This window comes from Mustelus asterias, chromosome 2 (genome assembly GCF_964213995.1).
Source record: "Mustelus asterias chromosome 2, sMusAst1.hap1.1, whole genome shotgun sequence".
NCBI lineage: Eukaryota > Metazoa > Chordata > Chondrichthyes > Carcharhiniformes > Triakidae > Mustelus > Mustelus asterias.
The window spans coordinates 154,285,165-154,312,887 of NC_135802.1; the positions used below are offsets into that span (position 1 = coordinate 154,285,165).

General features: G+C 45.6%; 1 protein-coding gene across 1 annotated transcript in view; it reads right to left on the minus strand.

Moving 5' to 3' along the window:
- slc22a23b (solute carrier family 22 member 23b) overlaps positions 1-27,723 on the minus strand; it is a 95,535-nt gene that overhangs the window by 3,829 nt on the left and 63,983 nt on the right. The window contains exons 7-8 of the mRNA XM_078198995.1: positions 24,013-24,239; positions 14,089-14,212 (exon numbers count right to left, since the gene is read on the minus strand). Of these exons, the coding sequence (XP_078055121.1) occupies positions 14,089-14,212; positions 24,013-24,239 (351 nt within the window). The remainder of the gene's footprint in view (positions 1-14,088; positions 14,213-24,012; positions 24,240-27,723) is intronic.

Consider the following 27,723-nt stretch of genomic DNA (forward strand, 5'->3'; position numbering starts at 1 on the left):
CTCTGCAGAATTTTTAGTTTAGTATTCACAAGTAAGCTTACATTAACACTGCAATGAAGTTACTGTGAAAATCCCCTAGTTGCCACACTCCAGCACCTGTTCGGGTACACGGAGGGAGAATTTAGCACGGCCAATGCACCTAACCAACACGTCTTTCAGAGGAAATCGGAGCACCCGGAGATAAAGCGTTTGATAAAAGTTTCTCATAAGAGACTTTAGTGAAACGGAGGTTCACGGAATTGAAGGCAAATTATTGATCTTGTTGGGGAATTGACTGTGAAGGAGACAGCAAGAATAATGAACAGGTAATCTAATTGGCACAATGTGACGAGTGGTGCCCTGCAAGAATCTGTGCTGGGACCTCAACTATTCACCGTAATTATTAACTTGGATGAAGGGATAGAAAGCCACTTATGTAAATTTGCTGAGGACACAAAAATAGGTGGCATTGTAAGCTTTGCAGATCAAATCAATATCTTTGCAAGATTAAGTGAATGGGCAAGATTGTGTTAAATGGATTTCAGTTGGGGAAATGCAAGGTCATCCAATCTGGACATCCAACAGGACAGAACAGGGTAAATTCTCAATGGTAAAAAGCTAGAAACAGTGGCAATCCAATGAGATTTCAGGGATCAGGTCCACAAATCATAAATAGGTCATTCACAGGTCTAGAAAATAATCAAAAATACTATTTCCGTGTCACAAATTAGACTTACATTAACACCGCAGTGAAGTTACTGTGAAAATCCCCTGGGTGCCACACTCTGGTGCCTGTTTGGTACACTGAGGGAGAATTTAGCACGGCCAATGCACCTAACCAGCATGTCATTCGGACTGTGGGAGGAAACTGGAGCACCCGGAGGAAACCCATGCAGACACGGGGAGAATGTGCAAACCCCACAAGACAGTGCCCCAAGCTTGGAATCGAACCCGGGTCCCTAGCGCTGAGAGACAGCAGTGCCAACCACTGTGCCACCATTCCGCCCTTTAAAAGGGATTGCCCCTCACTATGTTTGTATGCATCAGCTGAAAACCAGGGACAAATGGAATCAGTCAGACAGCCTCCCAAACAGCTCTGCACAAGCAAGGTAACGGCCTTACCCAGGAAGCTGCTGCCCAGATTACCAAACAAGCTGGAACACCATTGGCATTGCTGAGCAGGTTCTCTCATAAAGGAAGGGGATCACAGGACAGGGAGAGTGAATCATTGTGGCGGGCACTGTCACCACAGTTGTCAAGATGTCAGAAATGAAGTGATTAGTCTCAGTGTGGGAGGCACTGAAAACATGCAGAGCAAGCTCTCTCTCACTAGTGCTGGCTGAAGACTAATCCATTCGAATTTACATAGTTCCATTGACAATGTGCTCCGTTCTAAGTACATGTTGCTGATATATGTACATATTGGGCTTGTTATTAATAAAAGCAACCTTACAAAGCAAGAAATAAATCATAGCACAGATTAGGCTGCTGTAAGTAGCTTGTACTATGTTATCAACTCAACCTTCAGGGGATTAAGACCAAATACTAAAAGGGTAAATAAGAGTTTACTGGATTAATGCTAATGGGGATCCAGTCAGCGATCCGGTTACATCGGGACAGGATTATTTGCTATTGTACACCAGCAGCAATGCTGTACACAACAAACCAGAACATTCAGAAAGGCTGATAAAGAGCTTACAAAAATGCTGACTGCTCACAAAACAACCCACAACTCGGTGGAAAAAAAGTCTACGTGTCGATGTAAAGCAGCCGTTCCCAGGGAACGCTTTTTATGTTACACAGGAATTCAAGATTCTTCAAACCAGTGTTAGAATCAGAAGGTATCAAGCAGAATGATTGGGGGATTGGGGGGGAGGAAGGGGAGGGGGGCCGGATGGAGGGAGGAAGGGGAGGGGGGCCAGATTGAGCGAGGGAGGGGAAGGAAGGGCCGGGTTGAGGGGGGGGGGGTTGGGCATGTTCTGGAAAAGCCAATGTTGAGAGGTGATAGAAGTGCTATTCTTAAATGATTTAAGATAATGGATAATGTTGACCGCAATAAGCTATTTCACCTCGTCCTAAAAGGGCAGAAAGAGGGGACACAGACTGCACTGGAAGTGGGGCAAATTAAAATTAATATGTAAAAGCATTGTCCTCCATTTCAATCCCTGTCCCCACTCCTCCCACCCCACCCCCCTGGGCAGGGAAGGGTTAACATTTTCAAAATTCTGCCTCAATCCTGGTCACATACATTAAAGTTCAGGCCAAAGCTCCAAAAGTCACAGCAAGAGGATGTAATTGGGCCGTTCGTGGTTCCCAAAGGGTGCGGCGCGCCACACTGGTGTTAAGTCTTAACACAAAGAGAGATGGCACGAAATCTGGAAACTTCTACGGGTTTCTATACATGAATGTGTAAATGTTTCTTTGATTGTCCTGGAATCCTCCCGCCATCCTCTCTCGCTGCACCAGTGTGTCGCGCCGCACCCTTTGGGAACCACTGCATGGTCTACAGGGGCAAATACCTCACTGTCTGCTTTCAATATGGCAGGAGGAACTGATAGGCCAAAGGAGACCTAGATAGGTTTCAATTCATGAGCCAGGAGCAGGAAGTGTATTCTCCATACTGCTCCCCAGCTCCCAGTCAGGTATCAAGTCCATCAGCCTCCCAACCCCTAAATCTCCTGCAAATCCACCTGATCTTGAGGGGGCAATAACCCCAGCTCTCCTGATGCTTAGGCCTGGTCAAAAGTATTGGTCAGTCTACCGCTGCCAAGGACCATTCCTATGGGTCTCCGGCCAGGAAGTCCTGAGGTGACCTTCCCACTGCCACTCAACGGTCAGGTGGCGAACCTGACCAGCTGTTGAATGGTAGTTTTATTCAAATGAAGCATTGCCTTTACGATTGGTCCATCATCATTTACGGGGCTCACATGCAACCGTCCCGACTCCCAGCTAAAAACCCAGGCTATTTCATGGAGCGTTTGATCCGGTTTTGGAACAGGCTTCCTCAGGAGGTGATCGATTGATGATGGGCAGTTAGTGCCACGGTGGGTAGCACTGCTGCTTCACAGAGCCAGGGACCCGGGTTTGATTCCTGGCTTGGGTCACTGTCTGTGTGGAGTTTGCACATTCTCCCCGTGTCTGTGTGGGTTTCCTCCAGGTGCTCCGGTTTCCTCCCACAGTCCAAAGATGTGCGGGTTAGGTTGATTGGCTATGCTAAATTGCCACTTAGTGTCAGGGGACTAGCAGGGTAAATGCATGGGGTTATGGGGATAGGGCCTGGGTTGTGGTCAGTGCAGAGTTTATGGGCTGAATGGCCTCCTTCTGCACTGTAGAGATTCTATGATTCATTCAGATGTGAATTCAATGGATTTTGTACAGGGGATTATAGCTTCATGTACAGTCAGAGTATTTTGAGACAGGATGCGTAAAGCATTCTTGGGATGAATGAGTGGCTTTGGCCCTTTTGTTTAAAGGATAACATTCCACCACTGGAGTTTCCCTCACCTCATGTCTGAGCCTCTCATTGACTAACTGACGTACACTAGTTGCGAGGAACCAACAGCTCTGTCATCACAACAGTACCCAGTACCTTACTGTGGGGATGATGGAAGAGGTGGTGGAAAGATTCTTTCATCTCGTAATTCCTATGAATCATCGTTCACAATTAGTTTTCATTTCCCATGAAAACCAATACCCAATGTTGGCGTCCGCGAAGTGCCATCGGAATTGGAATGCAGGGGGCCACAGGCCCTGCTGCTAGTGAACTGCTCCCCAATATTTCATCAACTATGGCTAGCGGGCAAAAACAAGAGAGCACAAAATAAATGCCCCCTCCCCCCAGCAGTGGCAGATCTGAGGGGGGTAAGATGAGGGGAGGGGGCCTGGAATTTGCTGTTGACAAACCTGCATCAATCCCGCATGGACAGACATGCCACAATGTTGATTGACATCAATGAGGAACATTGTCTGGACTGTGCAGATTGCGGCCCGTGGCACTACCATTCCCCAAGGAATCAGTGCAAGTCTGTGTAGCACCTCGGGAAGCAGTCCGAGACAAACAAATTTCTCCCACCTGGAATGTACTAATGACAGAAGTGAGCCTCCGTGGTGCAAAATGTATTTTTGGACATGGTGGTGGTGGGGGAGGGGAGGGGAAAGTAGAGTGGTGGGCAAGGAAAAGGCTTGGCTAGGATCTATCCCCAAAAACCTCTTTTTGGCACATTGCCCAGCACTTGGGTATCTACAGTCCTGTAACTCTAACTTTAAAGCTGGAACATAGGCACCTGGAGAGCGCAATGATGGAGAGAATCTGTGCGAGGGAAGATTGCAATTTAGCCCAAATGCACCAAAATAGACAATCCTGACAATTTCATTTTCTATTAATGAAAGCACTGAACTGGTTAGTGACCGGACCATAATGCTATTCTTCTCTTCTGAGGTAATTAGATTCAAAAAGAGTCCACTACCTAACGATGTGGAGGTGCCGGCGTTGGACTGGGGTGGGCACAGTAAGTCTCACAACACCAGGTTAAAATCCAACAGGTTTATTTGGAATCATGAGCTTTCGGAGTACTGCTCCTTCCTCGGGTGAGTGGCGAGATAGGTTCACAAACGCGGCATATATAGACATTATCTTGCAATTGAATCTCTGTCCATATATGCCGTGTTTGTGAACCCACCTCTCCACTTAATTGAAGGAGCAGCGCTCCAAAAACTCATGATTCCAAATAAACCTGTTGGGACTTTAACCTGGTATTGTGAGACTTCTTACTGTAACTATATGTGCGGATCTTGGGAACTCATATCCTGAATAAAATCTCTGTGGCAGGTATTCCCCACAGCTTCCAACCTGTCCATGAGGCAGGAAAACCTTGCCCGGTGAAAACAGTGCAAATAATTTCACCAAGTCCTACAATATGAAAAGCTGCCTTTCAGTGATATTACAGACATCTTTCAAACCCAATCCTATTTGCCAGTTTCACAGTTGGCAGTGTGTTGAACATCGCTCTGCAAGATCCATTCTCACCGTGGCATGTTTGAACTCTTCAGACCCTGGTGAAGCATCACATCAAACCTGATTGCAAGTGAAAGATATCAGGACAATGGATGGCACGGTGGCAGTGGTTGGCACTGCTGCCTCACAGCGCCAGGGACTGGGTTCAATTCCCAGCTTGGATCACTGTGTGTGGAGTCTGCACATTCTCCCAGTGTCTGCGTGGGTTTTCCTCTGGGTGCTTTGGTTTCCTTCCACAGTCTGAAAGACGTTCTGGTTCAGTGCATTGACCCGAACAGGCACCGGAGTGTGGCGACTAGGGGAACTTCATAGCAACTCCATTGCAATGTTAATGTAAGCCTTACTTGTGACTAATAAATAAACTTTTCTGATGTGCTGTAGTGATGTGCATAGTAGCAAACTGGAAGAAAATGTTACATCCTCCTGGATTATATTTCCCTTGGTCAGCTCTGATTGAGGGACAGAAGTTGGTTATCAGAACCCTCTTCAAAAAGGGTCCACACAGGATCCCAGATTATGTTTGTACCACACAGATTGGCGAATGATCAACCCAACTATAGATGGTGAATCTTGCACAGCCACTAAGCAGCGTAATCCAAAACTCCAGTAGCAACCCTCTCATGTGCCAAGCTCCAGAATGCAACTTGAAAAAGAGGCCACGAGTGAATCGGTCGCTCAGTTCCAAAAAGAGAAACAGAGGCATAAACTGGAATTAAATTCTCACTGGTGCTGTCCACCTCTCAGCTACACTGTGACCTCAAGAGCAGGCGACAAGCCCACTCTCTTATTCAGAGGCGAACGATAAAGGAAATGGGTTGTATAAACTTTAGCATCCTGTCAGATTGCAACCACATAACACATCACTCAGCCAAGAGGTACTGCCAAACTTGTTCTAACGGTTAAAAGTTAACATGTGTCTTGGTGCAAGGTAAAGCGATTATTAAATAAGACCACAGACCATAAAGGTATATAGGAGCAAAATTAGGCCATTCGGCCCATCGAGTCTGCTCTGCCATTCAATCATGGCTGATAAGTTTCTCAACCCCATTCCCCAGCCTTTTCCCTGTAACCTTTGATCCCCTTACCAATCAAGAACCTATCTCTGTCTTAAACACACTCTCTGACCTCCACAGCCTTCTGTGGCAGTGAATTCCAAAGATTCATCACCCTGTGGCTGAAGAAATTCCTCCCCATTTCTGTTTTAAAGGATCGTCCCTTTATCCCGAGGCCGTTCCCTTGGATCCTAGTCTCACCTACGAATGGAAACAACTTCCCCCGCATCCACTTTATCCGGGCCTTTCAGTATTCAAAGTTTCATTGAGATTCCTCCTCATCCTTCTGAACTCCATCGAGTACAGACCCAGACTCCTCAGATGCTCATATTAAACTTTTCATTCCTGGAGTCATTCTCGTGAACCCTCACAGCACCTTGGGGTAACACGGTGGCACAATGGTTAACACTGCTGCCTCACAGCACCAGGGACCCAGGTTCAATTGCAGCCTCGGGTGACTGTGTGTGGAGTCTGCACATTCTCCGGGTCCGCATGTCCGGATGCTCCGGTTTCCTTCCACAATCCAAAGATGTGCGGGTTAGGTGGATTGGCCATGCTCAATTGCCCCTTAGTGTCGGGGGGGCGGGTGGATTAGCAGGGTAAATAAGTGGAGTTACTGGGATAGGGCCTGGGTGAGATTGTTGCTGGTGCAGATTCAATGGGCCAAATGGCCTCCTTCTACACTGTGGGGATTCTATGATCTTCCTCTGGACCCCCTCCAGCACATTCTTCCTTAGATACAGGGCCCAAAACTGCTCGCAATACAAATGGATCAGATTTGGTGATGGTTATGTGGATGTAGCAGCCTCCATCATGTCCTTAACACTGGCACAATCCACCACACGTCATTGCATTTTATGGAGAACAGCAACTGGCATTGACATGTACTATCAACTGCAATAGAACAAAAGGAATTCACTAGGAATTTAATACTCCCACATTTTATACATCCACAAGCACGTGGGAATGGTACCTTAGACTTTCTCATCTTTACCTGCCTTTCCAGCCCCCTCTTTGGACTTTACATTTAGCTCCCACTTGCTCTATGGGGGATGCTGCTGCTGGGGTGGTATGGGTGGACTGCAGGCGAACAGATAAAGAGACTCCACCAAGATGCTGAAATATTCTGCTTTAGTTTCTACAACACAAGGGCAATTACATTATTGCATCAATGCACTCTGAAGCGAGATTCATTTCTTCAACAGGGAAGCTAATAAACTTACATCCTACCTGCAAAATAAATGCCAGCTCAAGCACCAGAACGCCAATCTGAAACGTCACCAGGTACTGAACACGGAAGCTGCACAGAATAGAATCTGTACGGTGCAGATTCAGCCAATCAAGCCCACACCAACAATCCACCCAGACCCTATCCTCGTATTTACCCTGCTAATCCGCCTGACACAAGGGGCAATTTATCATGGCCAATCAACCTAACCCACGCATCTTTGAAGTGTGGGAGGAAACCAGAGCACCCGGAAGACGCAGACATGGGGCGAACGTGCAAGCTCCGCACAGAGTGACCCAAGGCCAGAATCGAACTCAGGTCCCTGGCGCTGTGAGGCAGCAGTGCTAACCACTGTGCCGCCCCAACAGAAACACTTTGTTTAACAGCTGCACTCCATATTTGCCAGTTGTCAGCGCGAGCGACCTCCATTGCAATTATGAAAATCTCCGCTCCAACAACTTGGAAAATGAGTTCCACCAGTCACGGGACATTAGGCCACTTCTCAGCTGTGAAACTGACCACCTATCACTACCTCTGCCCTTCAACATTAGAAAATAACCAAAGCCGAGATACCTAAAACTGATGGAAAATTACTTGAAGCGGCCATGAAATCCAGAAACAACAAAAGCTAACCGAAAGATGACCAGTATGAGGCAAAACCGTGGCAGATATAGCTCAACATGGTGAACTGTGCAATCATCCACTTTGGGCCAGAGTGCTCGAAAATGCAGAAGAACGGGGAGATTTTTAAAATTCATTGATAGAACATGGGCTTCACCGCCTGGGACAACATTTATTGTCCATCCTGAATTGCCCTTGAAGGGGCAATTAAGAGTCAACCACATTACTGTGGATCTGGAGTCTCATGTAGGCCAGACCAGGTAAGGACAACAGATTTCCTTCCCTAAAGGGCAGTGAAGCGGATGGGTTTTTATGACAATCAGCGATGGTTTCATGGTCATTAGACTTTTTAAAAAAAAATCCAGTTTAAAAAAAATTCAATTTCCCACCATATGACATGGTGGGATTCGAACATGGGTCCCCGGATTACTAGTCCAGTGACAATACCACTGCCTCCCTGTCCGAGGTCCAAGTGGAAAGGTCAAATGAAATATAATAACCTCATACATTTAGATAGCGCCTTTAACATAGAAAAATACCCCAAGGCACTTCACAGGAGTGACTGTCAAACAACATTTGACACGGAACAGATAACAAGCCATTAGAATGGGTGTAGAGGTAGGCTTTAAAGAGTGTCTAAAAGGGGTTGCCAGAGCTGTAGAGGCAGAGGGGTGTGGGAGGGCATTTCACAGCTCGGGCCTAGGCAACTGAAGGCACAAACACAATGAGTGCAGCGATTAAAATTGGAGATGGGGCTGCACGGTAGCACAGTGGTTAGCACCGCTGCTTCACAGCTCCAGGGACCTGGGTTCGATTCCCGGCTCGGGTCACTGTCTGTGTGGAGTTTGCACATTCTCCTAGTGTCTGCGTGGGTTTCCTCCGGGTGCTCCGGTTTCCTCCCACAGTCCAAAGATGTGCGGGTTAGGTTGATTGGCCATGCTAAAATTGCCCCTTAGTGTCCTGGGATGCGTAGATTAGAGGGATTAGTGGGTAAATGTGTAGGGATGTGAGAGTAGAGCCTGGGTGGGATTGTGGTCAGTGCAGACTCGATGGGCCGAATGGCCTGTTTCTGCACTGTAGGGTTTCTATGACTTTCTATGCACGAGGGGGGGTCAGGTTTAGAGGAATGCAGATTTCCCTGGGGATCAGAGAGCTGGAGGAATTCCGTGATAGGGAGGGGCAAGATAACAGTGGTTAAAAACAAGCACAAGAGTTTTAACATTAAGTCCTTGACAGACAGGGAGCCAACGCAGGTGATCAAAAAGGGCTGGAATGCAGAGAGCAGGAAGTTATGTTTCACTTATAAGAATCTCTGGTTAGACACACCTCAAGGATATACTGGATTTGGAATGGGTGCATTCAGCAGAACGATACACGCTAATATTTTCTCAAATGCAGAACCCTAAAAGGGTTAAGTTAGACTGATCACCATTATGAACAGGGTTTAAAAATATCAAACTCATTTTCTGTGGGACCATCAGTCTGGGCTGGGTTCAATCCAAGATCCAAGTGAAAAGGATAGCATGCCTAAACACTCAGAAGCTGGCACCCAGATCAGCATTTAAAGGATTACAGATAGAGTATTGAGAGAGCAACATAACACGCTCTCTGAAGATTATCCTCAGAAGACTGAAAGAATTGCTGCTGTCTCATTAAGCATCCTGCAGCCTGTCATTTTTACAGCCTATATTTCTTTGGCAAATGTTAAAGAATATTTTGAATATATATTTTGAACAGAGTTTGAAAGCGGAAATGATGATTGACTTCCCCATACCTTTGAAATAGCAGAACTTTAAATATATTACTACACACACACACACAACTACACACAAAAAGGTGGGTGTGGGAAAGAACAAATTACTGCAGATGCTGGAATCTGAAAGAAAATGCTGGAAAATCTCTGCAGGTCTGGCAGCATCTGTAAGGAGAGAAAAGAGCTGACGTTTCGAGTCTAAATGACCCTTTGTCCAAGGTGGGTGTGGGGTTAAGTTAACAGCTAGGACTCATTACCTGGTAAATGGGACCGAGCTAAACTGTACACAGAAGGCTATTTGAACTCGTTGACAATTTCATGACCTTTGCAGAGTGATTTGAGGGGCTTCATTTTAACAGTTAGCTACTGAGTTACATTTACAGTTTCATCTTTGGCAATAAAGCCAAATTCACGATTCTGGTGAAAACCGATCTACGGAAGGCAAAGAACGACAGAAAAAGGGAGCGAGAATCATCCTCAAGCAAAACGTCAAGAGAAAAATAAATAAATGGAACTGTGGTCATTTGCGTTTCTTCAGCAACTTTTAACATCAGTGCAAAATGGGAATTCTTCTCACAAAAGAACAGTGATATTTTTCTCCGAATCTGTCCTTTCACTGCATGGAATACATTCAGATAGTTTCAATTGTCACACGCCTGGAACTGGAACTTAGTATTTTCGAGTGAGGTTTTAAGTTAAATATTCAAATTTTGTATCATTTTTCTTCAGGGTTTAAAAGAAAGGCAAGTACAAACTCAGCACTTTTAACAGACTTGATGGGCCCCAATGTGCTGTTCTATTCTAGTTCATCTCTCTTACAAAAGGAGGCCATTCAGCCCATTGAGTCGGCGGTTCGTGGGGCGGCACGGTAGCACAGTGGTTAGCACTGCTGCTTCACAGCTCCAGGGTCCCGGGTTTGATTCCCGGCTCGGGTCACTGTCTGTGTGGAGTTTGCACATTCTCCTCGTGTCTGCGTGGGTTTCCTCCGGGTGCTCCGGTTTCCTCCCACAGTCCAAAGATGTGCGGGTTAGGTTGATTGGCCAGGTTAAAAAAATTGCCCCTTAGAGTCCTGAGATGCGTAGGTTAGAGGGATTAGCAAGTAAATATGTATAGGTCCTGGGTGGGATTGTGGTCGGTGCAGACTCGATGGGCCGAATGGCCTCCTTCCGCACTGTAGGGTTTCTATGATTTCTATGAGTCTGCACCGACTCTCTAAAACAGCATCTTAACCATGCCTATCCTCCAGCCTATCCCCGTAACTCAGCACATTTCCCATGGCTAATCCACCTAGCCATCCATCTTTGGACACCAAGTGTCAATTTAGCATGGCCAATCCACCTAAACTGCACACCTTTGGACTGTGGGAGGAAACCGGAGCACCCGGAGGAAACCCACGCTTCACTGTGAACCCATTTGCTGTAGATCTGTCCTTCATTCTGACGCCTCGGTTTTTCATTCATTCGTGGCATATGGGCATCGCTGGCTGGTCAGCATTTATTGCCCATCCCTAGTTGCCCTTGGAGGGTGGTTGAGTCAACCACATTGCTGTGGCTCTGGAGTCACATGTAGGCCAGACCTAGTCAGGATGGCAGATTTCCTTCCCTAAAAGGACATTAGTGAACCAGATGGGCTTTTCTGACAATCGACGATGATTTCATGGTCATCAGTAGATTCTTAATTCCAGATTTTTTGTTTTTTATTAGATTCAAATTCCACCATCTGCTGTGGCGGGATTTGAACCGGATCCCCAGAACATTAGCTGAGTTTCTGGATTAAATCACCACTTGCCTGACATATTAGTAATTCTGATGCTGCCAGTTTCTGGATATCTTTTCCTCCCACTCTTCCTGTCAGGCTGCCATACTGCTGTTATCACGGGGCTAGTCTCTCATTCTACGCCCCTCAGTCTGTCCCTTTCTTACTCTTTCCCTCACTTTGTGCACCACTTTTTCTCGAGTTTCATTTTTGATCTTTTTCTCCCAAGGTTCTCATTCTGCACCTTGCTGCAAATTCACATTTTCTACTTTTAAAAATCTTGCTTTTGTTTCGGGGCGAGGACAGGGGGCTTTGGTGTGACGTTAATGTTGCATGAGGAGCACAAACGCAGCTCAGAAAAGAGCGCATGCTGGAATGGGCAAGACACGTATGTGATAATAAATAATTAAAATTCAAGAATGCAGGAGTGTGAAGAGCACTCGGTTAAAAAGGCTCCAGAAACAGTAAATGAGATAAACATGTTATGGGACTTATGCCCATCTGAACAAGTAGACTAGCTGTTGGTTTAATGCCCCAGCCAAAGGATGCCAATGAATCATAGAATCCCTACAGTGCAGGAGGCCATTTGGCCCATCGAGTCTGCACCGACAACAATCCCACCCAGGCCCTATCTCTGCAACCCCATGTATTTACCCTGCTAATCCCTCTAACCTATGCATCCTGGGACACAAAGGGACAATTTAGCATGGCCAATCAACCTAACCTGTACATCTTTGGAGCGTGGGAGGAAACCGGAGCACCCGGAGGAAACCCACGCAGACACGGGGAGAATGTGCAAACTCCACACAGACAGTGACCCAAGCTGGGAATCGAACCCGGGTCCCTGGTGCTTGAAGCAGCAGTGCTAACCACTGTGCCACCCAATGCACTTGAGTGCCAGCCTGGATTATATGTGCAAATCCTGGAATGCACACTGACAGATAAGTGGGTAAACTCATGCTAGCAATGAGCCGGAGTGCAAAGTTGTACACACTATTATGGGAGACCTTGTGGCACAGTCCTGCCCCTGAGCTCCAGTTCAAGTCCTATCCAGGACTTGATGGCTAAGGAAGGTGGGCTCATAACGGGGCCAAACAGGTTGGATTGTCAACCTGCAAAATCCTTCCAAACACACCGATGGCTGGCGGTAAGAGTGGGAGAGACTGGTCAGCCATGTTTGATGCGAGTGATACCCCTCAAGCTATACAGAGACCCGTTCTGGGAATTACTGGCTATGGAAACAGACAAAGGCCTGTGTTAGTGCACCACCAGAAAAGAGAATTGGAAACATTATTATATTCAGAGATGCAAACATTTAACAGCAGAGGGGTAGATCATACCTGATGCACTTTTATTCTTATGCTGACCAGGATGAAGAGATGAAAACCTGCTCTGCTTTTTACAATGGAAAGTCAGATAAAGCTAGACTCAGTACAAAGTAGCCAGGGATACACAAAAGTCTCTCTACAATGCTTGAATACGGGCTTGGACCTCAACATTAGAGCAGCTCACTCCAAGTCTATCAGCCCTTCTTCCTCACAATTTCACTAACTGCGAAATTTATCAAATTGGGGAAGTTTTGGACTGTAGATTAGCAAATAAGTTTATTTATTAGTGTCACCAGGAAGCAATGAAGTTGCTGTGAAAATCCCCGAGTCGCCACACTCCCGCACCTGTTCACGTACACAGAGGGAGAATTTAGCATGGCCAATGCATCTAACCAGTACGTCTTTCGGGGACTGTGGGAGGAAACCGGAGTACCCGGAGGAAACCCACGCAGACATGGGGAGAATGTGCAAACTCTGCAGAGAGTGACACAAGCTGGGAATCGAACCCAGGCGCTGTGGGGCAGCAGTGCTAACCACTGTGTCTGGGTTTGCAAAAATCCTACTAACTGTCCTGGCTCGAGATAATTCACACCTCTTTAACCTGTGATTATCCCTCTCTCCACTCCCGCTGTCTGTACCTGTAAAGACTCGCATTTCAACCTGCAATTATCTTGCAATGGTGTCTTTGCCTCTATATGCCATGTGAACCCACCTCTCCACTCACCTGATGCAGCAGCAGTGCTCCAAAATCTCGTGATTCCAAATAAACCTGTTGGACTTTAACCTGGTGTTGAGAGACTTCTTATTAAATGATTCCGACAATCTAAATACCTTATAATTTACAACTGGCAGTGTTTGGAACTATCAATCGAATGGGATTGGAAATGAGACTCCAGGACATGTTACCCAGTTCCCTTCTACTCCTGCTATTTTTATTTTTTTAATTAAAATTCCTTGTCTATATTTTTTGTTTACTGACCTATGGAAGGCAAAGAGCAACAAAAGGGCAAGAGAATTGTCCTCAAGCAAACGTCAAGAGAAAAAAGGTCACTTGCGTTCCTTCAGCCGACTTTTAAGATCAGTGCAAAATGAGAATTCTTCTCACAAAAGAACGGAGATATTTTTCTCTGAATCTGTCCTTTCACTGCATGGAATACATTCAGATGGTTTCAATTGTCACACGCCTAAAACTGGAACTGAGTATTTGAGCGAGGTCAAGTTAAATACTCAAATTTTGCAACAATTTTGTACCATTTTTCTTCAGCGTTTAAAAAGAAAGGCAAGTACAAACTCAGCACTTTTAAGAGACTCAATGCGCTGTACTATTCTAGTTAATCTTTCCGGCCGTTCAACCTTACCTGATAACAGTGGGTATGAGTTCAGCACAGAAGAAGATGCTGAGATTTCCCATCGAATGAGATGCAAACATGCCCACAATGGAGAACACGATAGAAAATGGGAGCCGCAAACGTTCGGCCATATCTACAATAGAAAAGGTGGCTTCATTAAGCAAGATCGACTTGACATTACAAATGCCACATATTTAACATTTCCAATTATTAAAAGAAGCATTGGATTTTCAGGATTCTTGCATAATAGAGCAATAAAAATCACAAAAGGAAAATCAGACGCTTAAAAGAATCGCACACAATTCTCCAATTTCCTGGGAGATATGAAAATGGGTGGCACAGTGGTTAGCACTGCTGCTCGCAGCGCCAGGGACCCAGGTTCAATTCCAGCCTCGGGTCACTGTGTGGAGTTTGCACGTTCTCCCCATGGGTTTCCTCCGGGTGCTCCGGTTTCCTCCCACAGTCCAAAGATGTGCCGGTTAGGTTGATTGGCTGGACTAAATTGACCCTCGTGTCAGGGGGATTAGCAGGGTAAATATGTGAGGTTACGGGAATAGGGCCTAGGTGGGATTATGGTCAGTGCAGACGCAATGGGCCGAATGGCCTCCTTCTGCACTGTAGGGATTCTATGAGAATGGCTTTAACAAAAATGACTCAAGGCAAATCAGCTAAGGTCACCAGAGGCTGCACAATCCTACATTGCAGAGCATTCGAGTTAAGCACTGACATTTATGCCAAACTTCTGCTTTTGGCTGTTTTGGGGACTCTGATCAAGCAGAATCTCAGGAAGGACTTGACCCTCCCCCACCTCAGTGTCATCCCTGTCCAAGTCTGGCTCTACGTACTTGGACTGGCATGCTCACGAAATAGAAATTCCCAACCAAAGCAGCTGGTGCCCAGAATCCTTTAAAGAGGAGGCTTCAGGTAGAAGGAGGAATGCCACTTAGAATCACTACAGTGCAGGAGGCGGCCATTTGGCCCATCGACTCTGCACCAACTCTTACCCAGGCCTACCCCATAACCCCACATATTTATCCCATTAATCCCCCTAACCTCTCGAGACACCAAGGGCAAATTTAGCATGGCCAATCAATCCAACCTGCACATCTTCAGATTGTGGGAGGAAACAGGAGAACCTGGAGGAAACCCACGCAGACATGGGTCGAACATACAAACTCCATGCAAACCTCACACAGACAGACAGTCACCCAAGGCCAGAATTGAACCTGGGTCCCTGGCGCTGAGAGGCAGTGGTGCTAACCACTGTGCCGTGAGGTGAATCACAAGACAAAAAAACATGTAAAAGTGCAACAAAAGCAAGGGTCAAAATTCAAAATATTGGGGTGGACTTGCCTACGAAAGGCAACAGAAATTCCACTTTGTGCCTTCAACATTTTCACATACGTCCTCCGAAACAAGTGAAGGAATGAGGGCGACTACTTTTGAGTGCTGTTAACTGGAGCGTGGTTAACTGTTGGTTTTCTGGATCTGTTGCTGTGGCCATTTTGGAGAATGCGCCTCTTATATTTAATGTAGCTTGTAGCAGAGCACTGCCACCCCACTCGTGATCAGTGCAGACCAGGGAGCAAAGCTGGTACCAATGCTTCAGTACAACACTGGGTAACTGGCTGTAGCCTGATGGGTATTCATAAAGGCACCAGCAAAGCCTGATGGTTAAAAGGCCTAGCTCTGTATCAGGCTAAGGACTGTGGGAGCAGCAAACAACAGGATGTGCAGCCATGGAACACACAAGGGAGTTGATTGGACAGTAGCTGTCGCTATGCCTTGAACAGACACAGACCCCCATGTGTCATGTTCCGGAGAGAATTACGACCCCTGACAGAGGCACGGCTCTTCAGCATTCTTGACCAAAAAGACAGCGATTGATTAGTGCCTCTCCCGAGTATATGACTGGATGTGGAGATGCCGGCGTTGGACTGGGATGGGCACAGTAAGAAGTCTCACAACACCAGGTTAACGTCCAACAGGTTTATTCGGTATCACAAGCTTTCAGAGTGCTGCTCCACTCACCTGATGAAGGAGCAGTGCTCCGAAAGCTCGTGCTACCAAATAAACCTGTTGGACTTGAACCTGGTGTTGTGAGACTACTTACTGTACATGACTGGTAGGATGATCAGGCCAGCAGCATCTGTACAAGGAGGAGAGACTCCGAGACATTGGCTTTTGGATTATTGCAGATTATCCCTGGAAGAACATTACTGAGCATTTCAATACTGCTCTCTTTGCGAGATAAGATTCAAGAAATCCACACGGGCAGTGGGTGCATTTGGGAACTGGCGAGATGATCTCTTTATATCGAATCCTCCTCCAGTACTGGAGTGAATGGACATGCCCAAAAAGGGGTTGGCAGAACTTCACTGTAACCAGCGGTATAGTTTATAAACACAAGACAATTATCGATGCTGGAAATAGTAACAGGAAATAGACGGAACACTCAGCAGGTCAGTCAGTATCTGCAGAGAGAGAACAGGCGAGTTAATCAAACTGGACCGATTCTTTTCATCAAGCACAGTTGGATTATAATTTCTTTGGATTGTTGCTAAAGGTTCGAAATTATTTTGTACAAGGAAGAATTTTGTTCTGTCAAATTCCTAACTAGGAGCAGTAGGCCATCTGGCCCCTCGAGCCTGCTCCGCCATTCAATAAGATCATGGCTGATCTTTTTGTGGACTCGGCTCTACTTATCCGCCCGCTCACCATAACCCTTAATTCCTTCACTGTTCAAAAATTTACCTATTCTTGCCTTAAACTCATTGAATGAGTAGCCTCAACTGCTTCACTGGGCAGGGAATTCCACTGATTCACAACCCTTTGGGTGAAGAAGTTCCTCCTCAACTCAGTCCTAAACCTGCTCCCCCTTATTTTGAGGCCGTGCCCCCTAGTTCTAGTTTCACCTGCCAGCGGAAACAACTTCCCTGCTATCTTATCTATTGATGTGGAGATGCCGGCGTTGGACTGGGGTAAACACAGTAAGAAGTTTAACAACACCAGGTTAAAGTCCAACAAGTTTATTTGGTAGCAAAAGCCACACAAGCTTTCAGAGCTCCAAGCCCCTTCTTCAAGTGAGTGGCTCCACTCACCTGAAGGGGCTTGGAGCTCCGAAAGCTTGTGTGGCTTTTGTTACCAAATAAACCTGTTGGACTTTAACCTGGTGTTGTTAAACTTCTTACGATCTTATCTATTCCCTTCTTAATCTTATATGTTTCTATAACATCCGCCCCCTCATTCTTCTGAATTCCAATGAGTATAGCCCCAGTCTACTCAGTCTCTCCTCATAAGCCAATTCCTTTTGCTTGGTTCCGATACTCAATACTCACAATTCCAACCCCCTTGGGGAGAATGTGTTTGGCCAATAAACGAAGGTTTAATCCCCACAGAGGTGACACTGTTGTAAGTCATGAACTCCACCCCAATGGTTAAGTCATTTGGCTATGGAGAGTCTCACCTTCTGTAAATACAGTCACAGCTGCCTGAAAGTTTCAGGGCAAAACTACAGGAAAAACCAGTTTCAATAATTGTGTCATAGCTTTTGATGGATGATGTTATGTGTCGGTCATTGCCAAAAGGTTTCCCCTCCCTCCACATAAACTAGTGTTGCATCATACATGATATAACCATCATGCCGATGTTTTTAGAAGCTCGCAAGTCAAAGGAGAATATATAAACACAACTGAACAATGGATGTTGGCAATCTGCCCATTCGCTGTTTTAAACATTCGATCCCTCCACCACCAACTGAGAGAGGCAGCAGTGTGCCCTGTCTACTAGCTTCACCGAAGCAAAGTTCCTCCCAAACCCAGGTTTCACCAGGCGGCAGTTACTGGGTCAGAGATTCAAATCAAGACCTCGGGCTGACTGAAGCTCTAACCCTGCTGTAAAGGGGTGGACTGGACTCTCTGCATTCTCTGCCAGTTGATTCCAGCTTATTGCTGAACTGGTTTGGAAGCTTACGGGAGTGATAAGTATGAACTTAAAGTTTATTTATTAGTGTCACAAGTAGGCTTTCATTAACACCCCAGTGAAGCTACTGTGAAAATCCCCTAGTCGCCACACTCTGGCACCTGTTTGGGTACACCCGAGGGAGAATTTAGCATGGCCAACGCACCTAACCAGCACATCTTTCTGACTTGGGGAAGAAACTGGAGCACCCCGGAGGAAACCCGCGCAGATATGGGGAGAATGTGCAGACTCCACATACACAGTGATCTAAGCTGGGAATGGAACCTGGGTCCCTGGCGCTGAGGCAGCAGTGCTAACCACTGTGCCACCCCTACAGTCCGTCATTCCTGAACCAGTTTGGTTATCCTACACACTGCATAATGCTGGAGCAGAGCTGGCAAAAAAAATCAGTGACTCAAACCCGAGGACAAAAAAGTCAGACAGTTCCCTGTAAATATTTACCAATCAGTTTCTAAGCTCACACCCCGCCCTCTGCTGAAGCAGATCATAGCTATTTTTAAATAACAAGCCTGTCAGTTTGGACTTCACTTCCTCAAGTTTTATCAATCTGGCCCCGTTACAGAAGCACAGACCCAGTTTCTTTGGTTTGTCACATGTATTCGTGTACAGTGAAAAGTATTGTTTCTTGCCCGCTATACAGACAAAGTATACCATTCATAGAGAAGGAAACGAGAGAGTGCAGAATGTAGTGTTACAGTCATAGCTAGGGTGTAGAGAAAGATCAACTTAATGCGAGGCAAGTCCATTCAAAAGTCTGATGGCAGCGGGGAAGAAGCTGTCCTTATGTGGAGATGCCGGCATTGGACTGGGGTAGGCCCCTTGAAGGGGCAGCGCTCCGAAAGCTCGTGCTACCAAATAAACCTTTTGGACTTTAACCTGATGTTGAGAGACTTCTTGCTGAAGCTGTCCTTGTGTCAGTTGGTACGTGACCTTTGTATCTTTTTCCCGATGGATGAAGGTGGAAGAGAGAATGTCCGGGGTGCATGATTATGCTGGCTGCTTTTCCGAGGCAACGGGAAGTGTAGACAGAGTCAATGGATGAGAGGTTGGTTTCTGGTGGATCAGAGGGACTGGCACCGCAGTGAAGCAGCTGGAGGAGTTAATGGTGTAAGAAATCAAGGAGCCAGCTCATTGTGGATGTGGTATTAAAGAATTACTGATCCCTCCGGAGTTGGGACACTTACCCAGTTCAATCTGATCAGTGGATGCACAAGAAATATTACCAAATCTAGACTCCTGTTCTGATTGTGACCCTGGTTAAGGTGTTAGCTTGCAGGCTAACTCTCCAATAAAATGTTTTTTTATCTGGTGCCCAAACTAGAGGTGTGCACGGACTCGGCAGCAGGCTGGGCAGTGAGGAACGCATGGAAGATTCTGGAATATCCTTTTGCGGATTTGAGCCAAAGAGAAATGGTTTTAGCTGCAGTAATTGTTGCACATTAGACATCGGAGTTCCACAAGATTCTCATCATCACATGGGACTTGCATCCCATCTCTCGCTGATGTATACATTTCCCTGATTTTCTCCCTCGTTAAAGGACGGCCACATAAACGAAAATGACTAGGTTGTGAAGTAGCTGCTCATTTCCTTTGGTGGTGTGAAGGACAGTGACCTCCACTTTGGGCAGCATGGTCAGTGCAGGCTTGGAGGGCCGAAGGACCTGTTCTCGTGCTGTAATTTTCTTTGTTCTTCAGTTGAGGCAGGGGTGGACAAAAGGCCAGCCAGGGTAGATGTCAAGTGAGGCTTCAATCTGATGTCTGTGGAGATATTTGGGGCAGATAGGATTGGGCTCATTTTCGGTGCCCAGTCAAGTTCTCGACCGACACTTCCTATTGAGGTCCACACACAAGATGCATTGACAAGATGCTGAAGAGTGACTGTTCCATATGGAACTGCACGAGGGTAGCAGCTTCAGCAGAAGGGGGGGAAATCATAGAATCCCTATCGTGCAGAAGGAGGCCATTCAGCCCATTGAGTCTACACTGACTCTAAGTGTATTTCACCCAGGCCCACCACCCCACACTATCCCATGGCTAATCCATCTAACCTACAAACCTTGGGAAACTAAGGGGCAATTTAGCATGGCCAACCCATCTAACCTGCACATCTTTGGAATGTGGGAGGAAACCCATACAGACACGGGTAGAATGTACAAACTCCACACAGTTGCCCAAGGCTGGAATTGAACCCGGCTCCCTGGCACTGTGAGGTAGCAGTGCTAACCACTGTGCCACCCCAAGTGGAAGGGTATGGGGAAATCTTAAAAATACAAATACAACTTACTGGCATCAATATTCATACAACACAATCTACTCCAAATAGTTCAAGTCACTCTTGGTACTCTTAAGCAACACAAGTAACATAGGGAATCAGGAATTTCATGTCAAAGTGACTCCGATTTAAAAACAGATTGTATTATTGCATCAAAAGCATCACTGGGCAACCTGCTAACCTTACATAGGGAGGATGGCGGCTCTTTAAGCTGCTGATATACAAAACTATTAGCTGTTGAAAGGGACATGGTCTTAATGCTGGAAAAAAATATTCTGATTTCAAGAGGGAGATAAGCTTTGTGTCACTTTTCATAATCATCTTGCCTAATTATTATTCATTCGTGGGACATGGGCGTCGCTGGCTGGCCAGCATTTATTACCCATCCCTAGTTGCTCTTAAGGTGCTGGTGAGCTGCCTTCTTAAATCGCTGCAGTCCATGTTCTGTGGGTTGACCCACGATGCCATTGGGGAGGGAATTCCAGGATTTTGATCCAGTAACTGCGAAGGAACGGCGATATATTTCCAAGTCAGGTTGGTGAGCGACTTGGAGGGGAACTCGCAGGTGGTGGTGTTCCCATGTATCTGCTGCTCTTGCCCTTTGAGATGGACGTGGCTGTGGGTTTGGAAGGTGCTGTTTAAGGATCTTTGGTGAATTGCGCTCTGTTCACTATCCATAACAACAAAAACGTTTGCTCACTTACCTAAAATGGAAATGTTGTTCCTTAAAGTGTGTCTGCAAACACAGAATTATTCATGTATGTGGACATGTGTGCACAAAAATGTGAATTCAAGTGCGTGTTTACACAGTATTAATTGTGCTAGCGTGCATGTGAATGTGTACACAAAATTATTCATGTATTAGCGCTTGAATGTAAAACCATTAACTTGTATTACAACACTTCCTGCAATTCTTGCAGCGTTGCCATGTCGACCAGAACTCTATAAACAAACACAAATGATATCTCCCTTCTGGCCAAAAGTCAAAAGCAATTTCCAAGAACAAAATCTCAATGAAACTCGCCATATAACAACCTATTCAACAGGCCTATCTAGCTGCAAGTTACAACATGACTTTCAGACATCTTCCATGTATACGCTTCACTATTCCACAAATTAATTTCAGCAATATCTACATCTCAGTTTTTCTGAAGTTGTCACTCCTCAATATTTCTCAGAATCCTATTGTTTATGACGCATTCCTTTGCTTTATTTGTCCTCCCTAAATACAATACCTCACTTGGTGGTTAACACTGCTGCCTCTCAGCGCCAGTGACCCGGGTTCAATTCCAACCTTGGACGACTGTGTGTGGAGTCGGCACATTCTTCCCATGTCCTGTGGGTTTCCTCCGGGTACTCCGGTTTCCTCCCATATTCCAAAGATGTGCGGGTTAGGTGGATTGGCCATCTAAATTACCCCTTAGCGTCAGGGGGACTAGCTAGGGTAAATACATGGGGTTAAGGGGATAAGGGATTCTTGTCAGTGCAGGTTTGATGGGCTGAATGATTGCACTATAGGGATTCTACAATTCTATGACACTTCTCTGGAATGAACTCTACGTGCTACTTTTCTGCCCACTTGCCCAGTCTATTGATAGCTTCCTGCAGTCTGCAGCTTCTTTAGCAGAACTTCCAATTTTTGGACCATCTGCAAAGTTCTCAATCATGCCCCCTTCATTGAAGTCTATCTCACTTAATGTACCATGAAAAGCAAGGCTCCCAACACTGGGCAACATGGTGGCACAGTGGTTAGCACTGCTGCTTCACAGCGCCAGGGACCTGGGTTCCATTCCCGGCTTGGGTCACTGTCTGGAGTTTGCACATTTTCCCCGTGTCTGCGCGAGTTTCTTCCAGGTGCTCTGGTTTCCTCCCACAGTCCAAAGATGTGCGGGTTAGGTGGATTGGCCATGCTAAATTGCCCCTTAGTGTCAGGTGGACTAGCTAGGGTAAATACACGAGGTTATGGAGATAGGGCCTGGGTGGGATTGTGGTTGGTGCAGACTCAATTGGCCTCCTTCTGCAGTGTAGGATTCTGTGATTCACTGAGCCCAGAAAGCCCCATTGGAACCAGCACAAAACACCCATCCACCATGACACTTAACTCCCCGCTTCTGAGCTGATTTGGGATTAATCCTGGTGCTCGTCTTGGATCCCATGGGTTAACTTGCTGACCAATCTGCCATCTGAGACCTGGCTAAAAGCCTTCTTAAAATCACCGTAGACTCCAAAAAATGAGTCTCCCTTATTGACCTTCAAATAAATTCAACCAAGTTGGCCAGACATATCCTTTACTTAAACCCATGCCGACTGTTCTCAATTAATCCATCCCTTTCGAAGTGGTGATTTATAGTATCCCGCAAAAGTTTATCCCAATCATTTGCCCACCATCAAGGTTATGAGATTACTCAGTCTACCCCTTCTTCCCTTTCTAAACAACGGCACAGCAGTAGCATTCCTCCAAGCGGAGAGGATTGGAAAACGATGGTCCGACCTTCCGCTTCCTCCCTCGCTTCTCACCGGACTCTGTTTCAATTCATTTGGGCCTGGCAATTTATTCACTTTCAACGTAGTGGAACTAAGGCTGCTAAGAAATATAGTATAAAGACTGCATGATCTTTATAGAGTTGTGTATGACACTATTACCCAGTCAAAAAGTAAAATATTTTAATCTGTGGGACAAGGGAAACACATGGACATAATTTGCAAATAAAGTCAGGGCCCTGCGCAACGTAGGACCAAATGTGAATCCTGCTCATTACATGTTAATACTTAGGAACAAACATTTGTAAAAAGAGCATTGAGGCTATTGGAGTTCACAGGGGTCAGACAGGACGTTAAATCAAATATCCAAAAATTGCTGTCGGAGGTGCATCACTGTTAGCTTTGCTAAAAAGGTTCTCACTGTCTGACTCACCATTCGTATGTAGTGAATGACACGTGTTTCCTGCATTTGTGGTACATGCAAAGAAAATGTACACCACGGAAAGTTAAATCAAGTCTAATTGTTCCTTTAATAATGTTGTAAGTGTTCATTATTACAAGTGTGGAGTCTCATTCCTTCAGGTTTGAATCGTTGATGGAGAAGTTAAAATGTTTAACTTCTTTTAAAAGTTTTCTTTTTTCCTCTTAATGCAACCTTTATTTCCCTCCATTTACCTTTATGTACGCAATTTGACATATAATTCACCCACTCTAATGTACACTTCCTTCTCAATCCTTCTGCTGTTATTGACGGTGTGAAATTCTGATTGGGTATAGGAGATAGTCTGTTGCCCTGTTCACTCAGGTCCCAGATACCCTGTTACCCTCGCCATTCCCCCATCAACTCTCACCTTCAGCAATTTGCCCCACACACAAAGAAACACAGTTTCTTACCTTAATAACGCAGGTGGCATTATACAATCTGTTACAGCAAATTGTGGTCTTTTGAGTTTATTTTCTGAGGTAGATTATAGTTCAGAAAGATTGCTTATCTGGGGGTTGCACTTAGTAAAATGTTATACATCATCCCGCCCTCCCCATACATCGAAGATTCTCCAGTGAACCTGTCCACCTTCATAAAGCGTTTGAAGGGATGTTGCTTCTGGGTAGAATACAACTTTGAATACCATCCCCCGGCCCACCAACGCAAACGAGAGAAAGTCAGGGTTTGTGGGAGAACAAGCAAAGCCAGAACTTACAACTTATGAGGCCCAACTGAAGGAGAGAAGCCAGCGCAGTGAGGATGGTGAAGAGCAGCAATGTGCCTCTTCGCCCCATCAGTCCGACAAGAACACACATGATTGCACAGGAGAGAATGCCGATCACTTCCATGAGATAGTAGCGGATGTAAAAGTTGCTCAGAGTGTTCACATTGCCGTCCATCAGACTCTTTGCAAAACAGTTGTGGATCCCAAATCCCGTAAGGCTGCAAAAACAGATGTAGAAAAGGCGAGTCAGACATGTACAAATTGCCAATGTTTGAGATCAGTCTGGGTGGCAATTAGAACTCACTCAATGTCCTTTCAAATGGATATGAAGCCCACATTGACAGGAATAATGCAACCGGCTTCCATTTCCCTCCCAGCTGCACTGTGTGTAGACACATCGACAATGGCCACTTGTGGGGGAAGTTATCCAAGGCTGCTATGTGCAATCCAACCCAGAACCTCAGAAGTACATAGACACGTTGGTGGAGTGGGCAGATAGGTGGCAGATTGTAATATCCCAACTATGTTAGTTAGGGGTTGTGGGTTTTATACAGAAGGAAAAGACTTGGGTGGGGGAGTGCAATCTTACCAAAAACTTTCTAAGTGCCGGGCAAGCGTGAAAACGGAAGAGAATCGCCCCATTCTTTGGGCAAGCTCCCAGGCGCAAACAATAAAGGCAAAAATGTGATTCCTGCCAGTAGGGGGTGTGGGTGGAGCCTATTTGTGCCAGAAAGCTGGCTGCTGAGTTCTAGGAGCGCCATTGCACAGGTGCACCAATCTCCCAGTGCACTGTGTACAACTGAGTTGGTTTGCTTACCCAAGGAATGATATATTTGCCTTAGAGAAATAAGGGTTCACTACAAGAATTCCTGGGATGAGCGGATTGTCCTAGGACGAGAGATTGAGTAGGCTGGGCCTATACTGCCTAGATTTAAAAGAATGAGAGTTGATTTTATTGAAATTTTGAGTAGGATTTTTCATATGGCGGAATCCTACACCTCAAAAGAATTGGCAAGCAACACATCCCTTTGATACAGACTGTCCAGTGGCCATTTTATGTTCTGTGGGGCATTAATTGGCTAAGGGCAAGACTTCTGCCCCGCAGAGTTGACAGAGATGAGGAGAAAGTTCTTCTCTCAAAAAGTTGTGAATCTTCAGAATTTTTTTTACTACAAGGAGCTTTGGATGCTCATTGAGTTGGTTTCTCACACAGGTCAATTTTGAGATATTATGGAAAATTGGAATAGTGTGGGAAGGTGCTTTGAAGTAGAGATCAGCCACAATCTTATTGAATGGCAATGCAGACTAGAGGGGCTGAATAGTCTACTTCTGCTCCTATTATATTCCTCATGACAGCACCTCCCATTCTCTAGCCTTAGGAAGAGCTTCCATTTTGAGAGATTGTGTTGCTTTTACTTTTAAGACTAGGCTAAATTGGGGGGGAGGAGGGGGGAGTCTTTTAATCCTACCAGCCCACCAGGTTTGGATCGATGAATATTTAAAACCCCGCCCAATTTCACTCTCTATTGACCGGGAAGTGGGATGAGGTTAAAATTAGACCCATAGTTTTACACATTTATTTTTGAGGTGAACATTTTGACCTTGTTGGCACCTTACTTGGGCCCATTCTTTGCTGATTCCCTCTATTACACCAATGATTTATATGGTTTCCAGTTTTCAAAACAGACCTTTTGCTTTCCATTTCCACCTGACCCATCACATTCACGTGGCCAATTTCCTTCCTCCCCCCCCAACCCCCTCAGCGCACACACACACACACCCTATTGCCATCTCCCCTGTGGTTGCCCCGAAATACCTAGCACAAGTCCACGCAATTACTTGAATCCGATATCTTCCTACCATTTATTGTGCCATTCCCTCCACTCTGGCCTCCCCCAATTGCAAAACGTGCATCTATTTTTGTCCCAGTCTTAAACCACAAGTGTAAGACTCATGTGATGTCTCAATGCCCTCAGATCTCCCAAATTAAATCACAGCCTTTTACCCGCTCTTTATAATCTATTATTCTTTAAACTAACCAATAGAGGAAAATTAATTCTAAAACCAGTCCAACAATTAATCAAGGGAAGCTATTGTGGCAGCTGCGAGTATTATTACGGCATTGCTCATAGCAAGATAAAATTAGAACATTATACTGCAGCTGGAAAGAGAAGTTAAAAGGCCATTTGATCCCATTGTATACATCAAAGATATTGCTCAATACTGGTGAGTGAATTATCAGCCCGCCATCTAATTAATGACTTCAAAAGGACATCCAATATTAAAGAGCGAATCTCAGCGCGGTTATAATCACCACCTGAATCCCCAAGCCTTTTGAGCGTGGCTGGAATTAGTTCTGATACCATCAGTGAATTGAACTCATCGGCAGTAGATGCAATTGTTAATCAAAGGCTGCTTTAAGTATTGCTCTGCTGGGTGATTCAGCTCTGCTAGGAGTGTCGTGCTTTTGTAGCTTTGTCAAGCCGATTCATCAAAAGCCTCTAGTATTTGAAAAATGATTTGTAACTTGGTGGTTATTCCTTTCAAGGGTATGGGGCCTAATGTCACATTGCATGCTTTAAACAGCAATATCTGTCAAACACTATCCAGATTAGAGGGCGAGCGATTCTGTTAGCTTTCTTTCTTAAATGTACAAGATGCTTTTAGAATGGGAAGCTTCATAGATAGCAGATTTCAAAGAATCTCGACAGTGCAGAAGGAGGCTATTCGGCCCATTGAGCCTGCACCGACCACAATTCCATCCAGCCCCTATCCCTGCCACCCCATGTATTTACCCTGCTAGTCCCCCTGACACCAAGTGGCAATTTCCCATGGCCAATCAACCTAACCTGCACATCTTTAGGCTGTGGGTGGAAACTGGAGCACCCGGAGGAAACCCACGCTGACGCGGGGAGGACGTGCAAACTCCACACAGACAGTGACCTAAGCTGGTAATCGAACCCGGGTCCCTGGCGCTGTGAGGCAGCAGTGCTAACCACTGTGCCGACCCAGATGACACTGATTGACTTTTCTCTTTATGAGCTTCTGGGTGCAGACAATGAGGTCATGCAAAAGGGATCTGTGGTAACTTGTCCACAAGGTGGTAATTGGATGTGTTGTGATATTCAATCTTTACTTAAAGATATCTAAATACAGTACAGCATGGACTCAGAACTGCTGGCAGTGGTCCCTCATGGCAAGAACTGACCCGCAAGGGCCCACACTACTGATGACATCACTCATGCATGCTCATAGATGCTCAAGACATCAGTGTATACATTTAAATAGGAAGATGCTTACGATAGAATCAAACTCAAAAAAAGGTGTTAACGAAGGTAGTTGATCTGATGTCATGATTTTTATAGGGTGCAATGGAGCAACAACTGAGAGAACCTTTCCTTTGTTATCTATTGGTTAATTTTAAATGCGTTCTTTACATTTTTTACAGATAATAATCAGGCAAATGTCTCAACCTTGTCTGAATCCTACTTGGACACAGTTGTTGCTGATTGCCTCCATTATATTGGTGATTTATGTGGCTTCCTGTTTCCCCCCCACCCCCATTCTCACCCTCACATCTTTGGCCTCATACTCCTACAACCAAGCACATATAAACCTCAAGAACAATGTAGATCCTACAATGGGTTAATGGACCAAATGAATAAGGAGCTGGGCCATAAAGACCATGAAAATCCTAGGTTT